This window comes from Entelurus aequoreus, linkage group LG16 (assembly GCF_033978785.1).
Source record: "Entelurus aequoreus isolate RoL-2023_Sb linkage group LG16, RoL_Eaeq_v1.1, whole genome shotgun sequence".
NCBI classification, from domain to species: domain Eukaryota; kingdom Metazoa; phylum Chordata; class Actinopteri; order Syngnathiformes; family Syngnathidae; genus Entelurus; species Entelurus aequoreus.
The window spans coordinates 16,553,897-16,576,818 of record NC_084746.1 but is presented as its reverse complement, the minus strand read 5'-3'; the positions used below and the strand labels follow the sequence as shown (position 1 = coordinate 16,576,818).

Genomic DNA, 22,922 nt, shown 5'->3' with positions numbered 1-22,922 from the left:
AAAACCGTAGGACCCCTGTGCTTTCGTACTATAGAGTCCCACTATGGGACAAAGCAGCAGCCATGAATGAGCGTCTTTGAGTCAAACGCGGAGCACATTCCGTCTTTTTCGCCACTTTTTATGGCAAAAAGAAGGCATCGGACATTGCAATTACGAATCGTTCCACTTTGCTTCTGGAATTTCGGAATATACGCAAAATTGTGTTTTTACAGACACAAGGGGGACGCGCACGACTACATTCCTAACTGGTGTGTTAGGCATGACTGGCAAGATGGATTTTTTTATGTACAGTAAACATGTTCGTTGTGTAGTCATAGCAAATTACTGTTACTTTTACAGTAAAATTGTAATACAGTTAGAACTACAAAACCCCAAACCAGTGAAGTTGGCACGTTGTGTAAATGGTAAATAAAAACAGAATACAATGATTTGCAAATCCTTTTCAACTTATATTCAATTGAATAGACTGCAAAGACAAGATATTTAATGTTCACACTGAGAAACATATTTTTTTGGGCAAATAATCATCAACTTAGAATTTAATGGCAGCAACACATTGCAAAAAAGTTGTCTCTTCTACCACTGTGTTACATGGCCTTTCCTTTTAACAACACTCAGTAAACGTTTGGGAACTGAGGAGACACATTTTTGAAGCTTTTCAGGTGGAATTCTTTCCCATTCTTGCTTGATGTACAGCTTAAGTTGTTCAACAGTCCGGGGGTCTCCGTTGTGCTATTTTAGGCTTCATAATGCACCACACATTTTCAATGGGAGACAGGTCTGGACTACAGGCAGGCCAGTCTAGTACCTGCACTCTTTTACTATGAAGCCACGCTGTTGTAACACGGGGCTTGGCATTGTCTTGCTGAAATAAGCAGGGGCGTCCATGGTAACGTTGCTTGGATGGCAACATATGTCGCTCCAAAACCTGTATGTACCTTTCAGCATTAATGGCGCCTTCACAGATGTGTAAGTTACCCATGCCTTAGGCACTAATACACCCCCATACCATCACAGATGCTGGCTTTTGAACTTTGCACCTAGAACAATTTGGATGGTTCTTTTCCTCTTTGTTCCGGAGGACACAACATCCACTGTTTCCAAAAAAGAATTTGAAATGTGGACTTGTCAGACCACAGAAAACTTTTCCACTTTGTATCGGTCCATCTTAGATGAGCTCGGGCCCAGCGAAGCCAGCGGTGTTTCTGGGTGTTGTTGATAAATGGCTTTCGCTTTGCATAGTAGAGTTTTAACTTGCACTTACAGATGTAGCGACAACTGTAGTTATTGACAGCGGTTTTCTGAAGTGTTCCTGAGCCCATGTGGTGATATCCTTTACACACTGATGTCGCTTTTTGATGCAGTACCGCCTGAGGGATCGAAGGTCCGTAATATCATCGCTTACGCGCGGTGATTTCTCCAGATTCTCTGAACCTTTTGATGATATTATGGACCGTAGATGGTGAAATCCCGAAATTCCTTTCAATAGCTGGTTGAGAAATGTTGTTCTTTAACTGTTGGGACAATTTTCTCACGCATTTGTTGACAAAGTGGTGACCCTCGCCCCATCCTTGTTTGTGAATGACTGAGCATTCAATGGAAGCTGCTTTTATACCCAATCATGGCACCCACATGTTCCCAATTAGCCTGTTCACCTGTGGCATGTTCCAAATAAGTGCATGATGAGCATTCCTCAACTTTCTCAGTCTTTTTTCCCACTTGTGCCAGCTTTTTTCAAACATGTTGCAGGCATCAAATTCCAAATGAGCTAATATTTGCAAAAAATAAAGTTTTCCATTTCGAACATTACATATATTGTCTTTGCAGTCTATTCAATTGAATATAAGTTGAAAATGATTTGCAAATCATTGTATTCTGTTTTTATTTACCATTTACACAACGTGCCAACTTCACTGGTTTTGGGTTTTGTAAATCAGGGGTGTCAAAGGTTCGGAACAGGTTTTAATCTGAGAGATGTTTGCTTGGTATAAAAATTGGCTGTTTTAAATGTGTCCACTGGGTGGCGTACTATCATTTCTGTTAGGCATGCAAACACTCACCGTGCTTTGGCAGCCACATCACCCAAAAAGTCTCTGTCAAAAATGAGAAACGTAGACTGAGTGTAACTTAACCCTTTTGAATAGTTTCTACCTCCATTTGTTATCTTAGCCCAGGACTAATACATGGAAATGACAAATGAGGTATTTAAACCTAGTTATTATTATCTCTTTTGTATTTTGTTAAATCCCAGATAGGCCGTGACTTCAAGAATAATGGTTTTGTAGATACACAGAAACATATTCTGAAGTTGTCTTTATTTTTAAGTCATCATGCCGTGATTTTACCAGTCCAGCCCACTTTGGAATAGATTTTCCTCCACGTGGCCCCTGAGCTTACGTGAGTTTGACAACCCCTGAGCTAAATGCTGTAACTTCCCAATTGTAATTTCAGAGTGAATTGCTTTCTGGTTTTAACAGCCTAGCGCCGCTTACGGTACGGAGACAAATCAGTTTGAATTTACAGTAATTTGTTGTGATATCACAAAGGACTACATCTCAGGGCGTTCAATCCTTCACAACTGGACTGTTTGGTTTGTTTTGGAAGACGTTTCGCCGCTAATCTGAGTAGACTCCATCAGTTCGTGCTCATAGACTTAGACTGGTCAGATTTAGTCTTAGATATAGATTGGTCAGATCTAGTCTTAGACTTAGATTGATCAGATCTAGTCTTACATTTAGATTGGTCAGATCTAGTCTTGGACTTAAAATGGTCAGATCTAGTTTGAGACTTAGATTGGTCAGATCTAGTCTGAGACTTAGATTGGTCAGATCTAGTCTTAGACAGATTGGTCACATCTTGTCTTAGATTGGTCAGATCTAGACTTAGACTTAGATTGGGCAGATCTAGTCTTAGATGTGATTGGGCAGATCAAATCCAGCAGCTGGTGCCAAAACCCCAAATATCGATACTCCAAAAACCAGGAGAGTGTGCCTGGGCAAGGATGGTTTCGCCCGATTGTAGTGAAAACTGTTATAATTATGTTTTTTTGGGGGTTTTTTCTCACTACGATCGGGCAAAACCATCCTTGCCCAGGCACACTCTCCTGGTTTTTGGACTATAAATATTTGAGGTTTTGGCACCAAGCGTTGGACTTGATCTGACTAATCTAAGTCTAAAACTGGATGTGACCAATCTAAGTCTAAGACTAGATGTGACCAATCTAAGTCTAAAACTGGATGTGACCAATCTAAGTCTAAAACTGGATGTGACCAATCTAAGTCTAAGACTAGATGTGACCAATCTAAGTCTAAAACTGGATGTGACCAATCTAAGTCTAAAACTGGATGTGACCAATCTAAGTCTAAGACTAGATGTGACCAATCTAAGTCTAAAACTGGATGTGACCAATCTAAGTCTAAGACTAGATGTGACCAATCTAAGTCTAAGACTAGATGTGACCAATCTAAGTCTAAGACTAGATGTGACCATTCTAAGTGTAAGACTAGATGTGACCATTCTAAATCTAAGACTATATGTGACCAATCTAAGTCTAAGACTAGATTTGACAAGTCTTACTCTAAGACTAGATCTGACCAAATTAAGTCTAAGACTAATAAATGTGACCAATCTAAGTCTAAGACTAAATCTGCCCAATCTAAATCTGAGACTAGATGTGACCAATCTAAGTCTAAGACTAGATCTGATCAATCTAAGTCTAAGACTAAATGTGACCAATCTAAGTCTAAGTCTAGATGTGACCAATCTAAGTCTAAGACTAAATGTGACCAATCTAAGTCTAAGTCTAGATGTGACCAATCTAAGTCTAAGACTAAATGTGACCAATCTAAGTCTAAGTCTAGATGTGACCAATCTATGTCTAAGACTAGATCTGCCCAATCTAAGTCTAAGACTACACGTGACCAATCTAACTCTAAGACTAGATCTGACCAATCTTATTCTAAGACTAAATCTGATCAATCTAAGTCTAAGACTAAATGTGACCAATCTAAGTCTAAGTCTAGATGTGACCAATCTAAGTCTAAGATTAAATGTGACCAATCTAAATCTAAGACTAAATGTGACCAATCTAAGTCTAAGTCTAGATGTGACCAATCTAAGTCTAAGACTAGATCTGCCCAATCTAAGTCTAAGACTACATGTGACCAATCTAACTCTAAGACTAGATCTGACCAATCTTACTCTAAGACTAGATCTGATCAATCTAAGTCTAAGACTAAATGTGACCAATCTAAGTCTAAGTCTAGATGTGACCAATCTAAGTCTAAGGCTAAATGTGACCAATCTAACTCTAAGTCTAGATGTGACCAATCTAAGTCTAAGACTACATGTGACCAATCTAACTCTAAGACTAGATCTGACCAATCTTACTCTAAGACTAGATCTGATCAAACTAAGTCTAAGACTAAATGTGACCAATATAAGTCTAAGTCTAGATGTGACCAATCTAAGTCTAAGGCTAAATGTGACCAATCTAAGTCTAAGTCTAGATGTGACCAATCTAAGTCTAAGGCTAAATGTGACCAATCTAAGTTTAAGTCTAGATGTGACCAATCTAAGTCTAAGACTAGATCTGCCCAATCTAAGTCTAAGACTAGATGTGACCAAGCTAAGTCTAAGACTAGATGTGACCAAGCTAAGTCTAAGACTAGACCAGGCCAATCTAAGTCTAAGACTAGATCTGGCCAAAGTCTAAGAGTAGATCTGACCAATCTAAGTCTAAAACGAGATTTGACCAATCCAAATCTAAGACTAGATCTACCCAATCTAAGTCTAAGACTCGATCTGACCAATCTAAGTCTATGAACATGAACTGATGAAGTCTACTGGGATGAGAGACCAAACATCTTCCAAGACCAACCAAACAGTCCAGTTATGATGATTGAACGCCCTGAGACTACAAGGACCTGGATGAGTGAGAACCTTCATGGGTACAGAGGACTTGGAAGACAGTATTTCACTGTGAAATAACAGTTCATTGCTGTGAAATATAAAGACGGATGTGTTGTAATGCAACCGTGCATTTTACTGTGGATAAAATACTGTAAAAGGCAGGTCTTTTTTTTTTTACAGTGAGACCTCCTGTTGGTTATGACTAAATCTTCATGCGACCATGTGGTTATTATTACGATATATGTTGGTTCTTCGGCAATATGTGGTCCAATCAGTCACACATAGCCTACTGTAGGAGTTATTGTGTATATTTGGGTTATTCCTTTCGTATGAAATAAACACTGAGTCACGTCCTTAGAAGAACATTCACGTATGTAACCTCGGCCCTCGTCAGCATTCCGTTGGCTATAGAAACTATTCGTATTTCATGACTGTTGCATCACGACTTGTAACCGTCCACAAAAAATACGTTTTGAACAAAACAAAAAAAAAGCCCAACCTCGTTATTTGCACCAGTTGCCTTCCTCGCCATTGTTCCCCTGCTGGCAGTGCGCCAGGGTTCCAGCTCCATCTCAGAGCACCAGCGGCCGCCTCCATCCTGGAGACGCGTGGCCTTCAAATGTAACAGCTCTCAGCCGGGAAGCAGCCTGAAGAACATCTGACAAGTGCCTGGAAAAATGCCCGTCCGCTCCAAAGCCCCCAAAAGGAACTATTTGTCCACGTAGGACCTACTGGTTCTCAGCGTGTGGAAGGCGCCACTGACTGCTAGCGACTTGTCCGCCGCCTCCGTCTTCTTGCTGTCTTTCCTGGACGAGTCGGGCTCCCAGAGGAAGAACTCATGGAGGAGGGTGTTGACCGTGTCGGGACACTCCATCATCACCATGTGACTTCCTTCCTCGATGACTTTTAAGAAGGCAAACAGGAGGATCTAAGAGGACCCGTGCAAGAGAGGTTAGAGTAGAGTACAGCAATAAGATTATGCAGTGTCTTTTTACGCATTGAAATCAGAAAGGACGCGGAATGTTACCGCCGGCGTTTAGTTTGACGTATTTTCCGGATTATAATTGAGCTTACTGCGTTGGCAGGGGTGGTAATGGTCTTAAACTGAAGATGTCAAAAAAAAAAGCTGTCATTCTCCACAACCGTAGCCCATTTCAATGAACGTTTTCATTTAAGACAGGGGTGTCCAAAGTGCGGCCCGCAGCTAATTGTTTACCGGCCCGCCACACATTCTGGAAATACTAATGTAAAAATAAAAAAGAACATTAAAAAAGTGGAATGAGTTGACACAAAAGCTGCCATGCCATTTTCTTTTGTCTTTCTTTATTTTTCTTTTTTTTGCCATTGCTCAAAAAAAAAAAATAATGACAAAAAAATCCATGTTATAATGAATTATTTTCAGGGCTCCAATTACTTCAAATATTTCACTTTAAAATGTTTTATGTGGTAAATATTGCATATATTGTGTTTTCTTTGACAAAAGCGCATAAAACAAACAAAATTAAAGCTGCAAGCAGCGTTGGTCGGGTCCGCATTTTGGCTGGTGCTAGTCCTAGGTGTCCCAATACTTTTGTCCAGTGGTAGTCCTGAGTGAGACCTACGTAGAGGTTTTTGTTTCGTGTCTCTACGATATTCGTACTGGGAGTTAGAGGAAGTTGTGTCTGTGTTTTTTTCCTAGGTGCTGCGGCACAGTGGTTGTTTTCTTTGAAGGCGCGTAAAATCACAGCAGCGGATCCATTTCACATTGTCATTACACACAGTATTGTGTGTAGAATTTTGAGGACAAAAAAGAAACAATTCCATTTCACATTGTCATTATAGGGTATTGTGTGTAGAATTTTGAGGACAAAAAAGAAACAATTCCATTTCATGTTGTCATTATAGGCAGCGGAGAAGCATCAGCGCAGCGGGTCTTTGAAGGCTCGTAAAATCAAAACGGTAGCACCTTCCAAAACGGCGTCGTCAACTTTTAATCAGAAGGGTTCAATCTCTCTCCTGTAGTAGTTTGAAGCCGAAACGACAAACGCGCTCAGAGGAGATAATGTTTGATGTTTGGTGACCGGATTAAACAAAAAATTTGTTTTGAAGGAGGGGTAGCAAACTTCCTGTTGATTTTTGTTGAAGGATGTCAATCTATGAAATGTAGGTCTAAGTGAGACCTACGTAGAGGTTTTTGTTTCATGTCTCTAAGACGTTCCTACCGGAAGTTACAAGCAGTTTTGTCTGTGTTTTCCTCTGAGAAGCAGTTTTGTCTCTGTTTTATTCAAAAATTGCGCAAGAGCGCAATTTTGAGTTTTGGAGTTTGGTTTTTTTTTTAGATCGCAATTTCCACCAATCCTGATGTGTGTGAGAAGTTTGGTGAGTTTTGAAGTATTTTAAAGGGGTCAAATTACAGCTCAAAGAGGCAAAAATTTGTGTTTTTAGTCATTTTTTGTCTTGAAGGGGAAATTGCCAACTTCCTGTTGGTTTTTGCCCGAGGATGTTAAATGATGAAATGTAGGTCTAAGTGAGACCTACATAGAAGTTTTTGTTTCATGTCTTTACGACATTCGTACTGGGAGTTACAGGCAGTTTTCTTCCTAGGGGGCGCTAGAGCGCAATTTTTTTTAGTTTTTTTTACTAAAGTGGTTGGGGCACGTTTTTCTATGGGTGTGTCAAATTTGGTGAGTTTTGAAGCATGTTAAGGGGGTAGTGCGCAAAGCTGCGGAATAATAATAATAGGCGGACCCTAATAATAGCTCCAGCATAAAATGGACAGATATATCTGAAGTTGATCTCGTAACTTAAGTGTTGAAAGTAAAAGAAAAACCTAATAAAAATGTATCACTTTATGATCCCAAATATATTTAGTGATTTTTTTATTTATCTTTTCACTGTGATTACTCAAAAATATGAAAGAATTAAAATCAATGGTGTCCTGTATTATTGATCTTTTAGGGCTCTAATTACTAAATACTGTATATTTCAGTTTTACTATAAAAAAAACAAAGTTGTTTTTGACAGAAAAGCCATAAAACATTTTTTTTATTTTTTTTTATTACTTTATATCAACTTGAAGTTGATATAGAGATTTACTGTAAGCGTTAAATAATTTAAAAAAATTATAATCTGACTTATTTTTAACATTTTAATGACTTATGGTCCCCGGGACCCCTAAAGGTAAAATAAATAAAAAATCCATATATTTTGTTATGGTTTTGAAAATGAAAAATTTCAAAATGGCCCCCACATGCTTTAATTTTTCCGTGTGCGGCCCTTAGTGGAAAAAGTTTGGACACCCCTGGTTTAAGACATCCCTAGTACAAATGAATGAAAGGCATACTAAACTTAACCTACTCAGTGGCCTATTAGTTAGAGTGTCCGCCCTGAGATCGGTAGGTCGTGAGTTCAAACCCCGGCCGAGTCATACCAAAGACTATAAAAATGGCACCCATTACCTCCCTGCTTGGCACTCGGCATCAAGGGTTGGAATTGGGGTTTAAATCACCAAAAATTATTCCCGGGCGCGGCCACCGCTGCTGCTCACTGCTGCCCTCACCTCCCAGGGGGTGATCAAGGGGATGGGTCAAATGCAGAGGACAAATTTCACCACACCTAGTGTGTGTGTGACAATCATTGGTACTTTAACTTTAACTTAACTTACTCAACAGCCATACATGTCACACTAAGGGTGGCCGTATAAACAACGCCAACACTGTCATAAACATGTGCCATATGGTGAAACCCCACTAAACAACAATGACAAACACATTTCGGGAGAATATTTGCACCGCAACACAACTAAGGATGTCCGATAATATCGGACTGCCGATACTATCGACCGATAAATGCTTTAAAATGTAATATCGGAAATTATCGGTATCGGTTTCAAAATTATCGGTATAGGTTTCAAAAAGAATAATTCATGACTTTTTAAAATGCCGCTGTGTACACGGACGTAGGGAGAAGTACAGAGCGCCAATAAACCTTAAAGGCACTGCCTTTGCGTGCCGGCCCAATCACATAATATCTACGGCTTTTCACACACACAAGTGAATGCATTCGTACTTGGTCAACAGCCATACAGGTCACACTGAGGGTGGCCTTATAAACAACTTTAACACTGTTACAAATATGCGCCACACTGTGAACCCACACCAAACAAGAATGACAAACACATTTCGGGAGAACATCCGCACCGTAACACAACATAAACACAACAGGACAAATACCCAGAACCCCTTGCAGCACTAACTCTTCCGGGACCCTACAATATACACCCCCTGCTATCCCCCCACCTCAACCCAGCCCCCCCAAACCCCGCCCACCTCAACCTCCTCACGCTCTCTCAGGGAGAGCATGTCCCAAATTCCAAGCTGCTGTTTTGAGGCATGTTAAAAAAAGAATGCACTTTGTGACTTCAATAATAAATATGGCAGTGCCATGTTAGCATTTTTTTCCATAACTTGAGTTGATTTATTTTGGAAAACCTTGTTACATTATTTAATGCATCCAGCGAGGCATCACAACAAAATTAGGCATAATAATGTGTTAATTCCACGACTGTATATATCGGTATCGGTTTATATCGGTATCGGTAATTAAGAGTTGGACAATATCGGATAAAAAGCCATTATCGGACATCTCTACTGAATACAACTAAATGCGTGCATTTTTAAGTAAGACCAACATTTTTACAGTATAACAAGTCTCTTATTCTTTTTAATAGCATTGTTATTCTGAAGGTAACCAATAATAAATTAAATACTTAATTACCATTAATGCAACTTCTGGTGGGGATATCGGCAAAAAAGCCATTATCGGACATCTCTAAACACAACACAAACAAAACAGAACAAATACCCAGAATTCCCAGCAGTACCAACTCTTACGTTACGCTACACTATTTTATTTGGTACAGGGTGTAATTATAAGTGTGACCAGTAGATGGCAGTCAAACATAAGAGATAAGTCTCAAGTAAACAACACCAACATTTTAAAATGTTCCATTGAAAATATAGAACATTACACACGGCGCTCAAAAAATCGTAGTAAGAAGAAGAAGTTTAGTAGTAAATATTTTAGTGCCATTTCCTATATAAAGTAGTGTAAAGTTCTTACTTATATCAGTCAGTAAACTCGCCATGAAAGCGCTAAAACATACCGGTGTAGTGAGTTTGCATTATTCACCCAAGGAACTTTAGTTATTATGAGATTTCCGGTCACGGGACACATTTCCGGCGTTGTTGTTGCACTAGTGAGCCACAGATGAGGAGATGCTGCTCCGTTATTGATTGAAGTAAAGTGTGAATGTCATTAAAACAGTTAGCTCCATCTTTTGACACTTCTTCCACTCCCGTCCTTGCACGCTACACCGCTACAACAAAGATGACGGGGAGAAGACGCTGTCGAAGTGGAGGCACGTTAATAAGACTAAAGCGACTGTCAGAAAGCGTCTTGAAGATGATCTGTAAAACATCATCTATGCAACATTTTGACCAAAGAACCACCATCACATGTTATGTAGACCACACGGAAGTCTTTTACATTTAGACAAAAATAATAATAATATGACTCCTATAATGCGCCTTATAATCCGGTGCGCCTTATATATGAAAACAACCTGAATAGACCCGCTCATCAGCAGTGCGCCTTATAACCCGGTGCGCCCTATGGTCCGGAAAATACCGTACACGTTTTACGCAGCCTCCCAATGAACTTGGATTGAACCATAACATTATTTGCTTGATTTTCCCCCCAATTGCTATTATTTCCAGACACATCTTATATGCGTGGAAACACCTCGCTTATATGTTATGTAGACCTACAAGGAAGAGTATTACATTTAAAAAAAAAAATCACAATAATATATATATAATCTGGTGCGCCTAATACATGAAAAATTATAAAAAAATAGACCATTCATCGGCAGTGCGCCTTATAATCCGGTGCGCCCTATGGTCCGGAAAATACAGTATATTTGCCGGGTCAAATGATCAATTATTTATTATTGGTGGACTTTAAAGTAGGGCTGCAACTAACGATTAATTTGATAATCAATTAATCTGTCGATTATTACTTCGATTAATCGATTAATAATCGGATAAAAGAGACAAACTACATTTCTATCCTTTCCAGTATTTTATTGAAAAAAAACAGCATACTGGCACCATAATTATTTTGATTATTGTTTCTCAGCTGTTTGTACATGTTGCAGTTTATAAATAAAGGTTTATAAAAAAAATTCTAAAAAATTCTAAAAAAAAATAAAATAAAATAAATTGCCTCTGCGCATGCGCATAGCATAGTTCCAACGAATCTATGACTAAATTAATCGCCAACTATTTTTATAATCGATTTTAATAGATTTAATCGATTAGTTGTTGCAGCCCTACTTCAAAGTAATGCACTTTCTGGTACAGTTTCTTAAATTTTGATTCGCCAAAAGTTTTATCGATCACAAATAGAGATGTCCGATAATGGCTTTTTTGCCAATATCCGATATTGTCCAACTCTTAATTACTGATTCCGATATCAACCGATACCGATATATACAATCGAGGAATTAACACATTATTATGCCTAATTTTGTTGTGATGCCCCGCTGGATGCATTAAACAATGTAACAAGGTTTTCCAAAATAAATCTACTCAAGTTATGGAAAAAAATGCCAACATGGCACTGCCATATTTATTATTGAAGTCACAAAGTGCATTATTTTTTTTAACATGCCTCAAAACAGCAGCTTGGAATTTGGGACATGAGGAGGTTGAGGTGGGCGGGGTTGAGGTGGGTGGGGGGTGGAGGGTAGTGAGGGGTGTATATTGTAGCGTCCCGGAAGAGTTAGTGCTGCATGGGATTCTGGGTATTTGTTCTGTTGTGTTTATGTTGTGTTACAGTGCGGGTGTACTCCCGAAATGTGTTTGTCATTCTTGTTTGGTGTGGGTTCACAGTGTGGTGTATATTTGTAACAGTGTTGAAGTTGTTTATACGGTCACCCTCAGTGTGACCTGTATGGCTGTTGACCAAGTATACCTTGCATTCACTTGTGTGTGTGAAAAGCCGTAGATATTATGTGACTGGGCCGGCACGCAAAGGCAGTGCCTTTAAGGCACGCCCCCAATTTTGTTGTCTGAGTGGAAATCGGGAGAAATTCGGGAGAATGGTTGCCCCGGGAGATTCTCGGGAGGTGCACTGAAATTCGGGAGTCTCCCGGGGAAAATCGGGAGGGTTGGCAAGTATGACTGGGAGACGCAACTGCTCTGTACTTCTCCCTACGTCCGTGTACCGCTCCGTACAGCTGCCTTTTAAAAAGTCATACATTTTACTCTTTGAAACCGATACCGATAATTTCCGATATTACATTTTAAAGCATTTATCGAACTGCCAATATTATCGGACATCTCTAATCACAAATACTGCATTTGTTTTCTTTTGTGTTATTTTTTTTTTTAAATGAATGGAGTAACGTTTATGACAACCTTTTTCCAAAACACAATATAGAATGTGAGATTATAACAGGATGATGCACACATTTATCATTTGTTTTCAAAATGGTTACAAAAAAGCAGGACCCCAAAAATGTACTGTAAGACCCCATTTTTATGACTTGCCAACACTGAATACCTCTGCCATGCGCTGGTCTTCATCCATTGGCACAAACTTGTCACACATGCCGTGAACCAGAAGGATGGGCACGGTGAGCTCGGCGTGGTAGACCTCGTCCCCCTCGGGCCAGTACTGCCCGCTCATCATGGCGCGCAGCACGAATGGCGACACGTTGAAGGCGTTGCCTTGCTTCAACAGCTGCTTTTCTTTGGCACCTTGATGGGCGAATCCGGCTCTTCAATTTGACAAGAGAATCCAAATGAGCACGGACTGACTGGTTTAACGTATCAGTTTTTGAGCCCTCTACATCAGCGTCATTTGTTTTTGTTCTGTGGATTCATTTTGATTCTTAAATATTATTTATTTTTAATCCATCTTATTTGTGTTTCAAAGATACCTAAGAAAAAAGGGAAATCATATGCACTTAAAGGCCTACTGAAAGCCACTACTACCGACCACGCAGTCTGATAGTTTATACATCAATGATGAAATCTTAACATTGCAACACATGCCAATACGGCCGGGTTAACTTATAAAGTGACATTTTAAATTTCCCGCCACACTTCCGGTTAAAAACGTTTTATTATGCTGACGTATGCGTGTGACGTCACGAGGGCAAGGGAAGTATTCGGAGCTCGTAGAATCCTATACAACAAGCTCTGTTTTCATTTCATAGTTCCACAGTATTCTGGACATCTGTGTTGGTGAATCTTTTGCAATTTGTTTAATGAACAATGGAGGCGGCAAAGAAGAACGTTGTAGGTGGGATCGATCGGTGTATTAGCGGCTGGCTGTAGCAACACAACAAGGACTACTTACTTGGATAGCAGACGCCTAGCCGATGCTAGCCGCCAAACCCACGGATGAAGTCCTTCGTCGCGCCGTCGATCGCTGGAACGCAGGTGAGCACGGGTGTTGATGAGCAGATGAGGGCCTGCTGGCGTAGGTGGAGCGCTAATGTTTTTATCATAGCTCTGTGAGGTCCGGTTGCTAAGTTGCTAAGTTAGCCTTAGCGTCGTTAGCAAAAGCATTGTTAAGCTTTGCCAGGCTGAGAACTATTAACCGTGTAGTTACATGTCCATGGTTTAATAGTATTGTTGATCTTCTGTCTATCCTTCCAGTCAGGGATTTATTTATTTTGTTTCCATCTGCATTTGAGACAGATGCTATCACGTTAGCTCATGCTAAAGAGCTTCGTCGATGTATTGTCGTGGAGATAAAAGTCACTGTGAATGTCCATTTTGCGTTCTCGACTCTCATTTTCAAGAGGATATAGTATCCGAGGTGGTTTAAAATACAAATCCGTGATCCACAATAGAAAAAGGAGAGAGTGTGGAATCCAATGAGCCAGCTTGTACCTAAGTTACGGTCAGAGCGAAAAAAGATACGTCCTTCACTGCCTCTCTAGTCTTTCACTCTAACGTTCCTCATCCACGAATCTTTCATCCTCGCTCAAATTAATGGGGTAATCGTCGCTTTGTCGCTCCGAATCTCTCTCGCTCCATTGTAAACAAAGGGGAATTGTGAGGAATACTAGCTCCTGTGACGTCACGCTACTTCCGGTACAGGCAAGGCTTTTTTATCAGCGAGCAAAAGTTGCGAACTTTATCGTCGTTGTTCTCTACTAAATCCTTTCAGCAAAAATATGGCAATATCGCGAAATGATCAAGTATGACACATAGAATGGACCTGCTATTAAATAAAAAAAATGTATTTCAGTAGGCCTTTAACGTGTTTATTAAACACCTTTAATGTCGTGTCTATTTTCAAAACAAACGTTTATCCACATGAATAAATGCGGACCTGTTACTCAATACCGCTACATGACTCCAAAACAACCAGAACAGGTGTTGCATCTTCCCACACCTCCCACGGATTTTGGTCTATTTCTTTAGTCAGAGTTAAAAATGAAGGTGTTATGTAAAGCACGAAATGTCCTCTGCAGAGGACGGCTGGTTGTCAGGAGTATTATTTATCCATGTTTTGTATACAGACACATTTATATATACATATATAGTACATATACATCTACAAAACCCAAAACCAGTGAAGTTGGCACGTTGTGTAAATGGTAAATAAAAACAGAATACAATGATTTGCAAATCCTTTTCAACTTATATTCAATTGAATAGAAAACTTGAAAACTTTATTTTTTGCAAATATTAGCTCATTTGGAATTTGATGCCTGCAACGTGTTTTTAAAAAAGCTGGCACTAGTGGCAAAAAAGACTGAGAAAGTTGAGGAATGCTCATCAAGCACTTATTTGGAACATCCCACAGGTGAACAGGCAAATTGGGAACAGGTGGGTGCCATGATTGGCTTCCATGAAATGCTCAGTCATTCACAAACAAGGATGGGGCGAGGGTCACCACTTTGTCAACAAATGCGTGAGCAAACTGTTTAAGAACAACAGCTATTGCAAGGAATTTATGGATCTCACCATCTACGGTCCGTAATATCGTCAAAAGGTTCAGAGAATCTGGAGAAATCACTGCACGTAAGCGATGATATTCCAGATTTTCGATCCCTCAGACGGTACTGCGACAAAAAGCGACATCAGTGTGTAAAGGATATCACCACATGGGCTCAGCAACACTTCAGAAAACCACTGTCAGTAACTACAGTTGGTCGCTACATCTGTAAGTGCAAGTTAAAACTCTGCCATGCAAAGCGAAAGCCATTTATCAACAACACCCAGAAACGCCGCCAGCTTCGCTGGGCCCGAGCTCATCTAAGATGGACTGATGCAAAGTGGAAAAGTGTTCTGTGGTCTGACGAGTCCACATTTCAAATTGTTTTTGGAAACTGTGGACGTTGTGTCCTCCGGACCAAAGAGGAAAAGAACCATCCGGATTGTTATAGGCGCAAAGTTGAAAAGTCAGCATCTGTGATGGTATGGGGGTGTATTAGTGCCCAAGACATGGGTAACTTACACATCTGTGAAGGCACCATTAATGCTGAAAGTTACATACAAGTTTTGGAGCAACATATGTTGCCATCCAAGCAACGTTATCATGGACGCCCCTGCTTATTTCAGCAAGACAATGCTGTTAGAATAATTATGTGTGAGTTATCACACAACTCTTATGCTTAAAGGCCGTTGCTATAGTTATTATCAATTGTGCTGAAGTTGTACTTTTCTATCTGTGCAAAGGGACATCGTCTCGTATCAGTGTCTGTGTCCAGAACATCGAGTGCCGTGACGCAGACAGAGCAGAGACAGGGCGATATAACGAGTGTCAGCACATTTGCATTTCATGAATAGTCATATATTGTGTCTAACTGGGGCTGCTGAGGTGAACCCCTTCCTTCAGCAGCAGCCTCAGTGATGTAACCAGGGACCTCCCAAATAAATAGTGGAGCACGTGGGGCTGGACTTTAGAGCGTAGGTTGGATCTGTAACTAGAGTACAGCCCAAAAACGTCTCTCCTCATTGAGCAAAATTGAACTCTGTCTCTGCATGATTCCTTGCTTCTTGCCTGTTTAATAGATGTCATCAGTGTTTGAACCTGACAAATGCCAAGCCACGGGTTACAACAGCGTGGCTTCATAGTAAAAGAGTGCAGGTACTAGACTGGCCTGCCTGTAGTCCAGACCTGTCTCCCATTGAAGCCTAAAATACCACAACGGAGACCCCGGACTGTTGAACAACTTAAGCTGTACATCAAGCAAGAATGGGAAAGAATTCCACCTGAAAAGCTTCAAAAATGTGTCTCCTCAGTTCCCAAACGTTTACTGAGTGTTGTTAAAAGGAAAGGCCATGTAACACAGTGGTAAAAATGCCCCCGTGCCAACTTTTTTGCAATGTGTTGCTGCCATTAAATTCTAAGTTAATGATTATTTGCAAAAATAAATTAAGTTTCTCAGTTGGAACGTTAAATATCTTGTCTTTGCAGTCTATTCAATTGAATATAAGTTGAAAAGGATTTGCAAATCATTGTATTCTGTTTTTATTTACCATTTACACAACGTGCCAACTTCACTGGTTATGGGGTTTGTACATATATATATATATACATATATATACAGTATATATACAAACATAGATATACATACAAACATACAACTAAAGTGTCTCTGCCAAATGTTACTACCAAAGTGAGCATAAATCTTACTTGAGGAAGCTCCAGGCCAGACAAGGAGACAGGCAGTGAAGGACACATGACGGCAGCTGAAAGATGGAACAGAGGCTGGGCTCCAAGGCTGTGGGACCTCCTCCATTGACCATTACCACCTTGTGGACAAGGTCAGGGTATTCGTGGGCCAGGAATGTGCAAAACGACACCCTGCAAAGAAATCCAAAAGACACATTTAAAGCATTCAAGCACAGTTAGGACATTTTAGAGTAGTCATTCTCAAACTGCGGTGCTCAGGCTCTATCTAGCGGTACGCCAAAGAATCGATTCATTTTATGCGATTCACTATTTAGGTACGACGTTTTAATTTACAATATTCAAACACAGTGTTACTGTTCAAACTATAATGTTACAGTGGCCACAAATATTAAATATACTTGCTAAATAAAGCCTCTGCCTTGTTTTTAATGAATACTTCGGCCTACTTTGCCACTGTATTTTAATGTTGCTCATTACAGATTAGAATATGTGTTATTATGTTGAAAAAAATGCCTATTTTTCTAAAGATCTAAATGGGGAGCTTTTGATTTAAAAAAAACAAAACGTGTTCAAGTAGCGCATTTTACGGAGCCTCTAAAGGAACATGGGGGAATTTTTTTTTTTTTAGACATGTATCTCGTGCGCACAAGAAACCTTCTCGTGCGCACGAGATACATGTCTAAAAAAAATTTTAAAAAAGGATTTTAAAAATGTTTTTTTTTTTATAACTTTAAAAAAAGTTTCTCGTGCACACGAGATACATGTCTAAAAAAAATTAAATTAAATTAAATTAAATTATTTTAAAAAATTTCCCCCCCATGTCCCTTTAGGGCAGGGGTCCCCAAACTACGGCCCGCGGGCCGGATCCGGCCCTCCAGCATCCAAAATCCAGCCCACGGGAAGTCCCAAGTTAAAAAAAAATTATAATCATTTTTTAAAAAAAAGTTTTTTTTTTTTTTTTTAATCTTTCCTTTCTAATCCATTTTCTACCGCTTGTTACTCTCGGTGTCTCCTAGCCGCTCAGGCAAATCATATTGTCTAAAAATGAATTTTCCCATCGATAACGTGACAATGTTAAATGTTGATGAACATCAATGTTAATTGATGTTAAATGACAAAACGGATTATAAAGACAATGTATATATGTACATACATACATATATATATATATATATATATATATATATATATATATATATATATATATATATATATATATATATATATATATATATATATATATATATATATATATATATATATATATATATATATATATATTAGGGCTGCAACAACTAATTATTATTAAAATCGATTATTAAAATAGTTGCCGATTAATTTAGTCATCGATTCGTTGGATCTATGCTATGCGCAGAGTTTTTTTGTTTTTTTTAAATAAACCTTTATTTATAAACTGCAACATTTACAAACGGCTGAGAAACAATAATCAAAATAAGTATGGTGCCAGTATGCTGTTTTTTTCCAATAAAATACTGGATAGGATAGAAATGTAGTTTGTCTCTTTTATCCGATTATTAATCGATTAATCGGAGTAATAATCGACAGATTAATCGATTATCAAATTAATCGTTAGTTGCAGCCCTAATATATATATATATATATATATATATATATATATATATATATATATATATATATATATATATATATATATATATATACAGCCTGGCTCCCGGCCAATTTTTTTTAACCCAATGCAGCCCCCGAGTCAAAAAGTTTGGGGACCCCTGCTTTAGGGGCTCCGTAGCATGTAACTGAATATGATACAATATTTTTCCCCCAAAAAAGACGCATCATCTTATTTGGGATCTAGAGAACCCAACAATGGATTTTGAGCAGAGAAAAATGTACAGTACATCATACTCTTAGGAAGTATTACGTTTGAATTCTCGCCACGAGAGTCAGAGCTTTTCTTCCAGTCGCTCGCAAAAAATGAAGGCTCATCTAATATTGACAGCCATCAATGGAGCAAATGTCATTTATCGTCAGTTTATGTACCGCATATGTCAATAACAGTGCAATAGATGATATATTTCAATATGTTTGAGTCTAAGGAAGGACAACATTTGTAATATAACGAACTTGGGACAAAAAAAAAATCATGTTTCCAAGCATATTTAGTTTTGTCTATTTATTATTATTATTATTTGTTATTTACTTTTTTGAACAAAATAATTTATTCCTCTAAAGGTATCTGTATTTTGTAAATAAAATGTAATTTATATAATAAATCAGTTATAAATATTTTCTAATAATAATATCAATTACATAATAATAATAACAATTATATAATAATTTAATGTATCAAGTCTATGTATGTTTGTCCCCTCTACAAACTCCAATACAAATGTAAACTTTGGGAAACAATTATTTAATAAGTGTGTTTTGCTTATTTACGATAGCACCAAAGAAGGGTACCAAAAGGACAAATACGATGATGACCATAGAGCAGTAAACAACATTTATAAAAACATTTAACGAGCAATTAAAGTGGTCTCCATTTAAGCTCCTCAGTACAACATGGCAGGGGCATAGCACCAAATTCTGGGGCCCCCTACACAAGACTCCGGAATGGCCCCCCCATACCACCCTAAACCCAACATCGCCGCCCCATACGCACACACTTGTTATGTTTACGTGCACTAAAAAATATTGATTGCCACCTTTTTTTTTTGACTTTTTAAAGATCGGATTAACATATCTCGAACGTATCAACCCCTTCCTAAATAATTTGGTTCAGCTTCTATTTTTTTTTTCATTATTATTTTTTTTTTACAAATAAGTCTAAACAAGGGGCAGCACGGTGGAAGAGGGGTTAGTGCGTCTGCCTCACAATACGAAGGTCCTGAGTAGTCCTGAGTTCAATCCCGGGCTCGGGATCTTTCTGTGTGGAGTTTGCATGTTCTCCCCGTGACTGCGTGGGTTCCCTCCGGGTACTCCGGCTTCCTCCCACCTCCAAAAACATGCACCTGGGGATAGGTTGATTGGCAACACTAAATTGGCCCTAGTGTGTGAATGTGAGTGTGAATGTTGTCTGTCTATCTGTGTTGGCCCTGCGATGAGGTGGCAACTTGTCCAGGGTGTACCCCGCCTTCCGCCCGATTGTAGCTGAGATAGGCTCCAGCGCCCCCCGCGACCCCGAAGGGAATAAGCGGTAGAAAATGGATGGATGGATGGAAGTCTAAACAAATTCAAGACAGTGTGGAGCATGTGAATTTAAAGAAATAATCATATAAATGATAAATGGGTTATACTTGTATAGCGCTTTTCTACCTTCAAGGTACTCAAAGTGCTTTGACAGTATTTCCACATTTACCCATTCACACACACATTCACACACTGATGGCGGGAGCTGCCATGCAAGGCGCTAACCAGCAGCCATCAGAGGCAAAGGGTGAAGTGTCTTGCCCAAGGACACAACGGACCTGACTAGGAAGGTAGAAGGTGGGAATTGAACCCCAGTAACCAGCAACACTCCGATTGCTGGCACAGCCACTCTACCAGCTTCGCCACGCCAACATTATTCACTTAAATATGATTATAAATATGTCAAGTAGGGATTATCTGATAGATAGGATTATCATCAGAGGATAATATATATCATATACAATATGATTATATTATAATTAGTGCATCTCCTGGGAGTTAAGTCTCCCCTCGTCTTTAAAAACTAGTGAAAGCTCTACTTCTAACTTTAATCAAGGGTCCTTGGACGCATCACAATTATGTGCAAAATTGAAACTTGTACATAACTTTCTCCAATGCTGCTCCAGGTAGATTTATTTGATGTTACCTTTCTTCTATGACCTCATCCTTGATCCAAAAACTGTAGTTACGACTGTTGAGTGAAGTTTTCCTTGCTGGGTTTGCCGATATCCAGACGGTGTAGATATAGTCTTAGAACTTTTTTAATTTGATTCAGGCAAACCTATTATTGAACTTTCACAATAAAATGTATTTGATCTTAAAATCTACGACGCTGTTTTTATAAATAATTGACATGTAACAATTACAGTAAAGTTTTTTTCAAACTTTACAAAAGCCTAGAGGCAACTTCCTCCACTTTGACGATTCAGCATCATATTTAGAACATCCATCCATCCATCCATCCATCTTCTTCCGCTTATTCGAGGTCGGGTCGCGGGGGCAGCAGCCTAAGCAGGGAAGCCCAGACTTTCCTCTCCCCAGCCACTTGGTCCAGCTCTTCCCGGGGGATCCCGAGGCGTTCCCAGGCCAACCGGGAGACATAGTCTTCCCAACGTGTCCTGGGTCTTCCCTGTGGCCTCTTACCGGTCGGACGTGCCCTAAACACCTCCCTAGGGAGGCGTTCGGGTGGCATCCTGACCAGATGCCCAAACCACCTCAACTGGCTCCTCTCGATGTGGAGGAGCAGCGGCTTTACTTTGAGCTCCCCCCGGATGGCAGAGCTTCTCACCCTATCGCTAAGGGAGAGACCCGCCACCCGGCAGAGGAAACTCATTTCGGTCGCTTGTACCCATGATCTTGTCCTTTCGGTCATAACCCAAAGCTCATGACCATAGGTGAGGACAGGAACGTAGATCGACCGGTAAATTGAGAGCTTTGCCTTCCGGGTCAGCTCCTTCTTCACCACAACGGATCGATACAGCGTCCGCATTACTGAAGACGCCGCACCGATCCGCCTGTCGATCTCACGATCCACTCTTCCCTCACTCGTGAACAAGACTCCAAGGTACTTGAACTCCTCCACTTGGGGCAAAGTCTCCTCCCCAACCCGGAGATGGCACTCCACCCTTTTCCGGGCGAGAACCATGGACTCGGACCAGTCGCTTCACACTCGGCTGCGAACCGATCCAGCGAGAGCTGAAGATCCTGGCCAGATGAAGCCATTAGGACCACATCATCTGCAAATAGCAGAGACCTAATCCTGCAGCCACCAAATCAGATCCCCTCAACGCCCTGACTGCGCCTAGAAATTCTGTCCATAAAAGTTATGAACAGAATCGGTGACAAAGGGCAGCCTTGGCGGAGTCCAACCCTCACTGGAAACGTGTCCGACTTACTGCCGGCAATGCGGACCAAGCTCTGGCACTGATCGTACAGGGAGCGGACCGCCACAACCAGACAGTCCGATACCCCATACTCTCTGAGCACTCCCCACAGGACTTCCCGAGGGACACGGTCGAATGCCTTCTCCAAGTCCACAGAGCACATGTAGACTGGTTGGGCAAACTCCCATGCACATTTAGGTTTGAAATTATTTTTACACTTGAATGACAGTCAATCGTGGCAAAATGTCAAACTCTCACCCGTACGAGTGGCCGATGAGAATGTTGCGTTTCCGAGCATATCTCTTGAAGATGGCACGCAGGTCCTCCGCCAGAGCATAAAAAGTGTAGGCGGCGGCAATCTGCGGGGCGCTGCTGGCTCCGTGCCCCGCCAAGTCCGGTGCGATGACCTCGTAGCCCAGCCGAGAGAAGAAGTCCAGTTGGCTGCTCCATATGTCCGAGGAGCCTCCGACGCCGTGCACAAAAAACAGCGCCACGTCCGAGTGCGTGCCCTTGCAGCTGGTGATCACTCTGTGGGAGTCGATCAGCACGGTGCGTTTGGGCTTCCGGCGGCGGCGGCGAGGAGGTGGGGCAGGCTTTTGCTCGCCAGGAGGCGGAGGAATAGCGGGCGGAACTGGTCTGGGATCCGGGGACGAGGCCATTTCCTTGTAGTCGGCCAGCTCCACCTCGACAGTACTACACGGCTCCAGATCACCGTCCTGACACTGGAGGATCTCAGAGTGCAAAACATCGCCGAGGTTCTCAATGACTAGCTGACCGTTACGGTAGACCGTGATCTTCCTCTTGCAGTGGACACCACCGTCGGCGTCTTCACCGTCCTTCTGCTCTCGCTCCTCCTTACCAACCGGCTGACGCTCGGGGACGATATGGCGGACTCGCAGAACTCTTCCGGGTTTCACCTCCACGAATTCAAAGCCGTCGGAGGGTGCTGTGGACTCCAGGGGCAGAACGAGACGTGCCGCCTTCCCGGTGAGGCAGCACAGTATCCCCTCGGTGATACTAGTCAGCATGGTGCCTTCCTGCAAACAACAAATAAACATTATAAACAAAGAGAAGTAGCTAACATGGAAGCGGTCAGGTAATAGACAGATATCATCTACAGCTGGATGGAGTGCGGAATGGAGGAGTTCTTGAATCGAACGAAGCTGAAGGAGTCTGTTGGAGTGTGAGCTCAGCTGTCCCTCAATTGTCTGGTGGAGTGGGTGGGCAGGATTGTCCATGATGGCCAGCAGTTAGTCC

At 40.7% G+C, this 22,922-nt stretch overlaps 1 protein-coding gene across 1 annotated transcript; it reads right to left on the bottom strand.

Annotated features, from left to right (window-relative positions):
* Window positions 1-4,045: 4,045 nt before the first annotated feature.
* Window positions 4,046-22,699, bottom strand: abhd8a (abhydrolase domain containing 8a). The gene is made up of 4 exons (XM_062023455.1): window positions 21,924-22,699; window positions 16,615-16,785; window positions 12,517-12,733; window positions 4,046-5,839 (listed from the first exon to the last, which is right to left on the bottom strand). The coding sequence occupies exons 1-4, from the start codon at window positions 22,691-22,693 to the stop codon at window positions 5,621-5,623; spliced, it is 1,377 nt and encodes a 458-aa protein (XP_061879439.1). The 5' UTR covers window positions 22,694-22,699; the 3' UTR covers window positions 4,046-5,620.
* Between the last annotated feature and the right edge of the window lie 223 nt (window positions 22,700-22,922).

Coding starts and splice junctions, on each gene's coding strand:
- abhd8a (XM_062023455.1), bottom strand. CDS start 22,693: ATGCTGACTAGTATCACCGAGGGGATACTGTGCTGCCTCACCGGGAAG. Junction 12,734..16,614: donor CTGGCCTGGAGCTTCCTCAA/GTAAGATTTATG, acceptor GTCAAATTGAAG/AGCCGGATTCGCCCATCAAG. Junction 5,840..12,516: donor AAGACCAGCGCATGGCAGAG/GTATTCAGTGTT, acceptor GGGTCCTCTTAG/ATCCTCCTGTTTGCCTTCTT.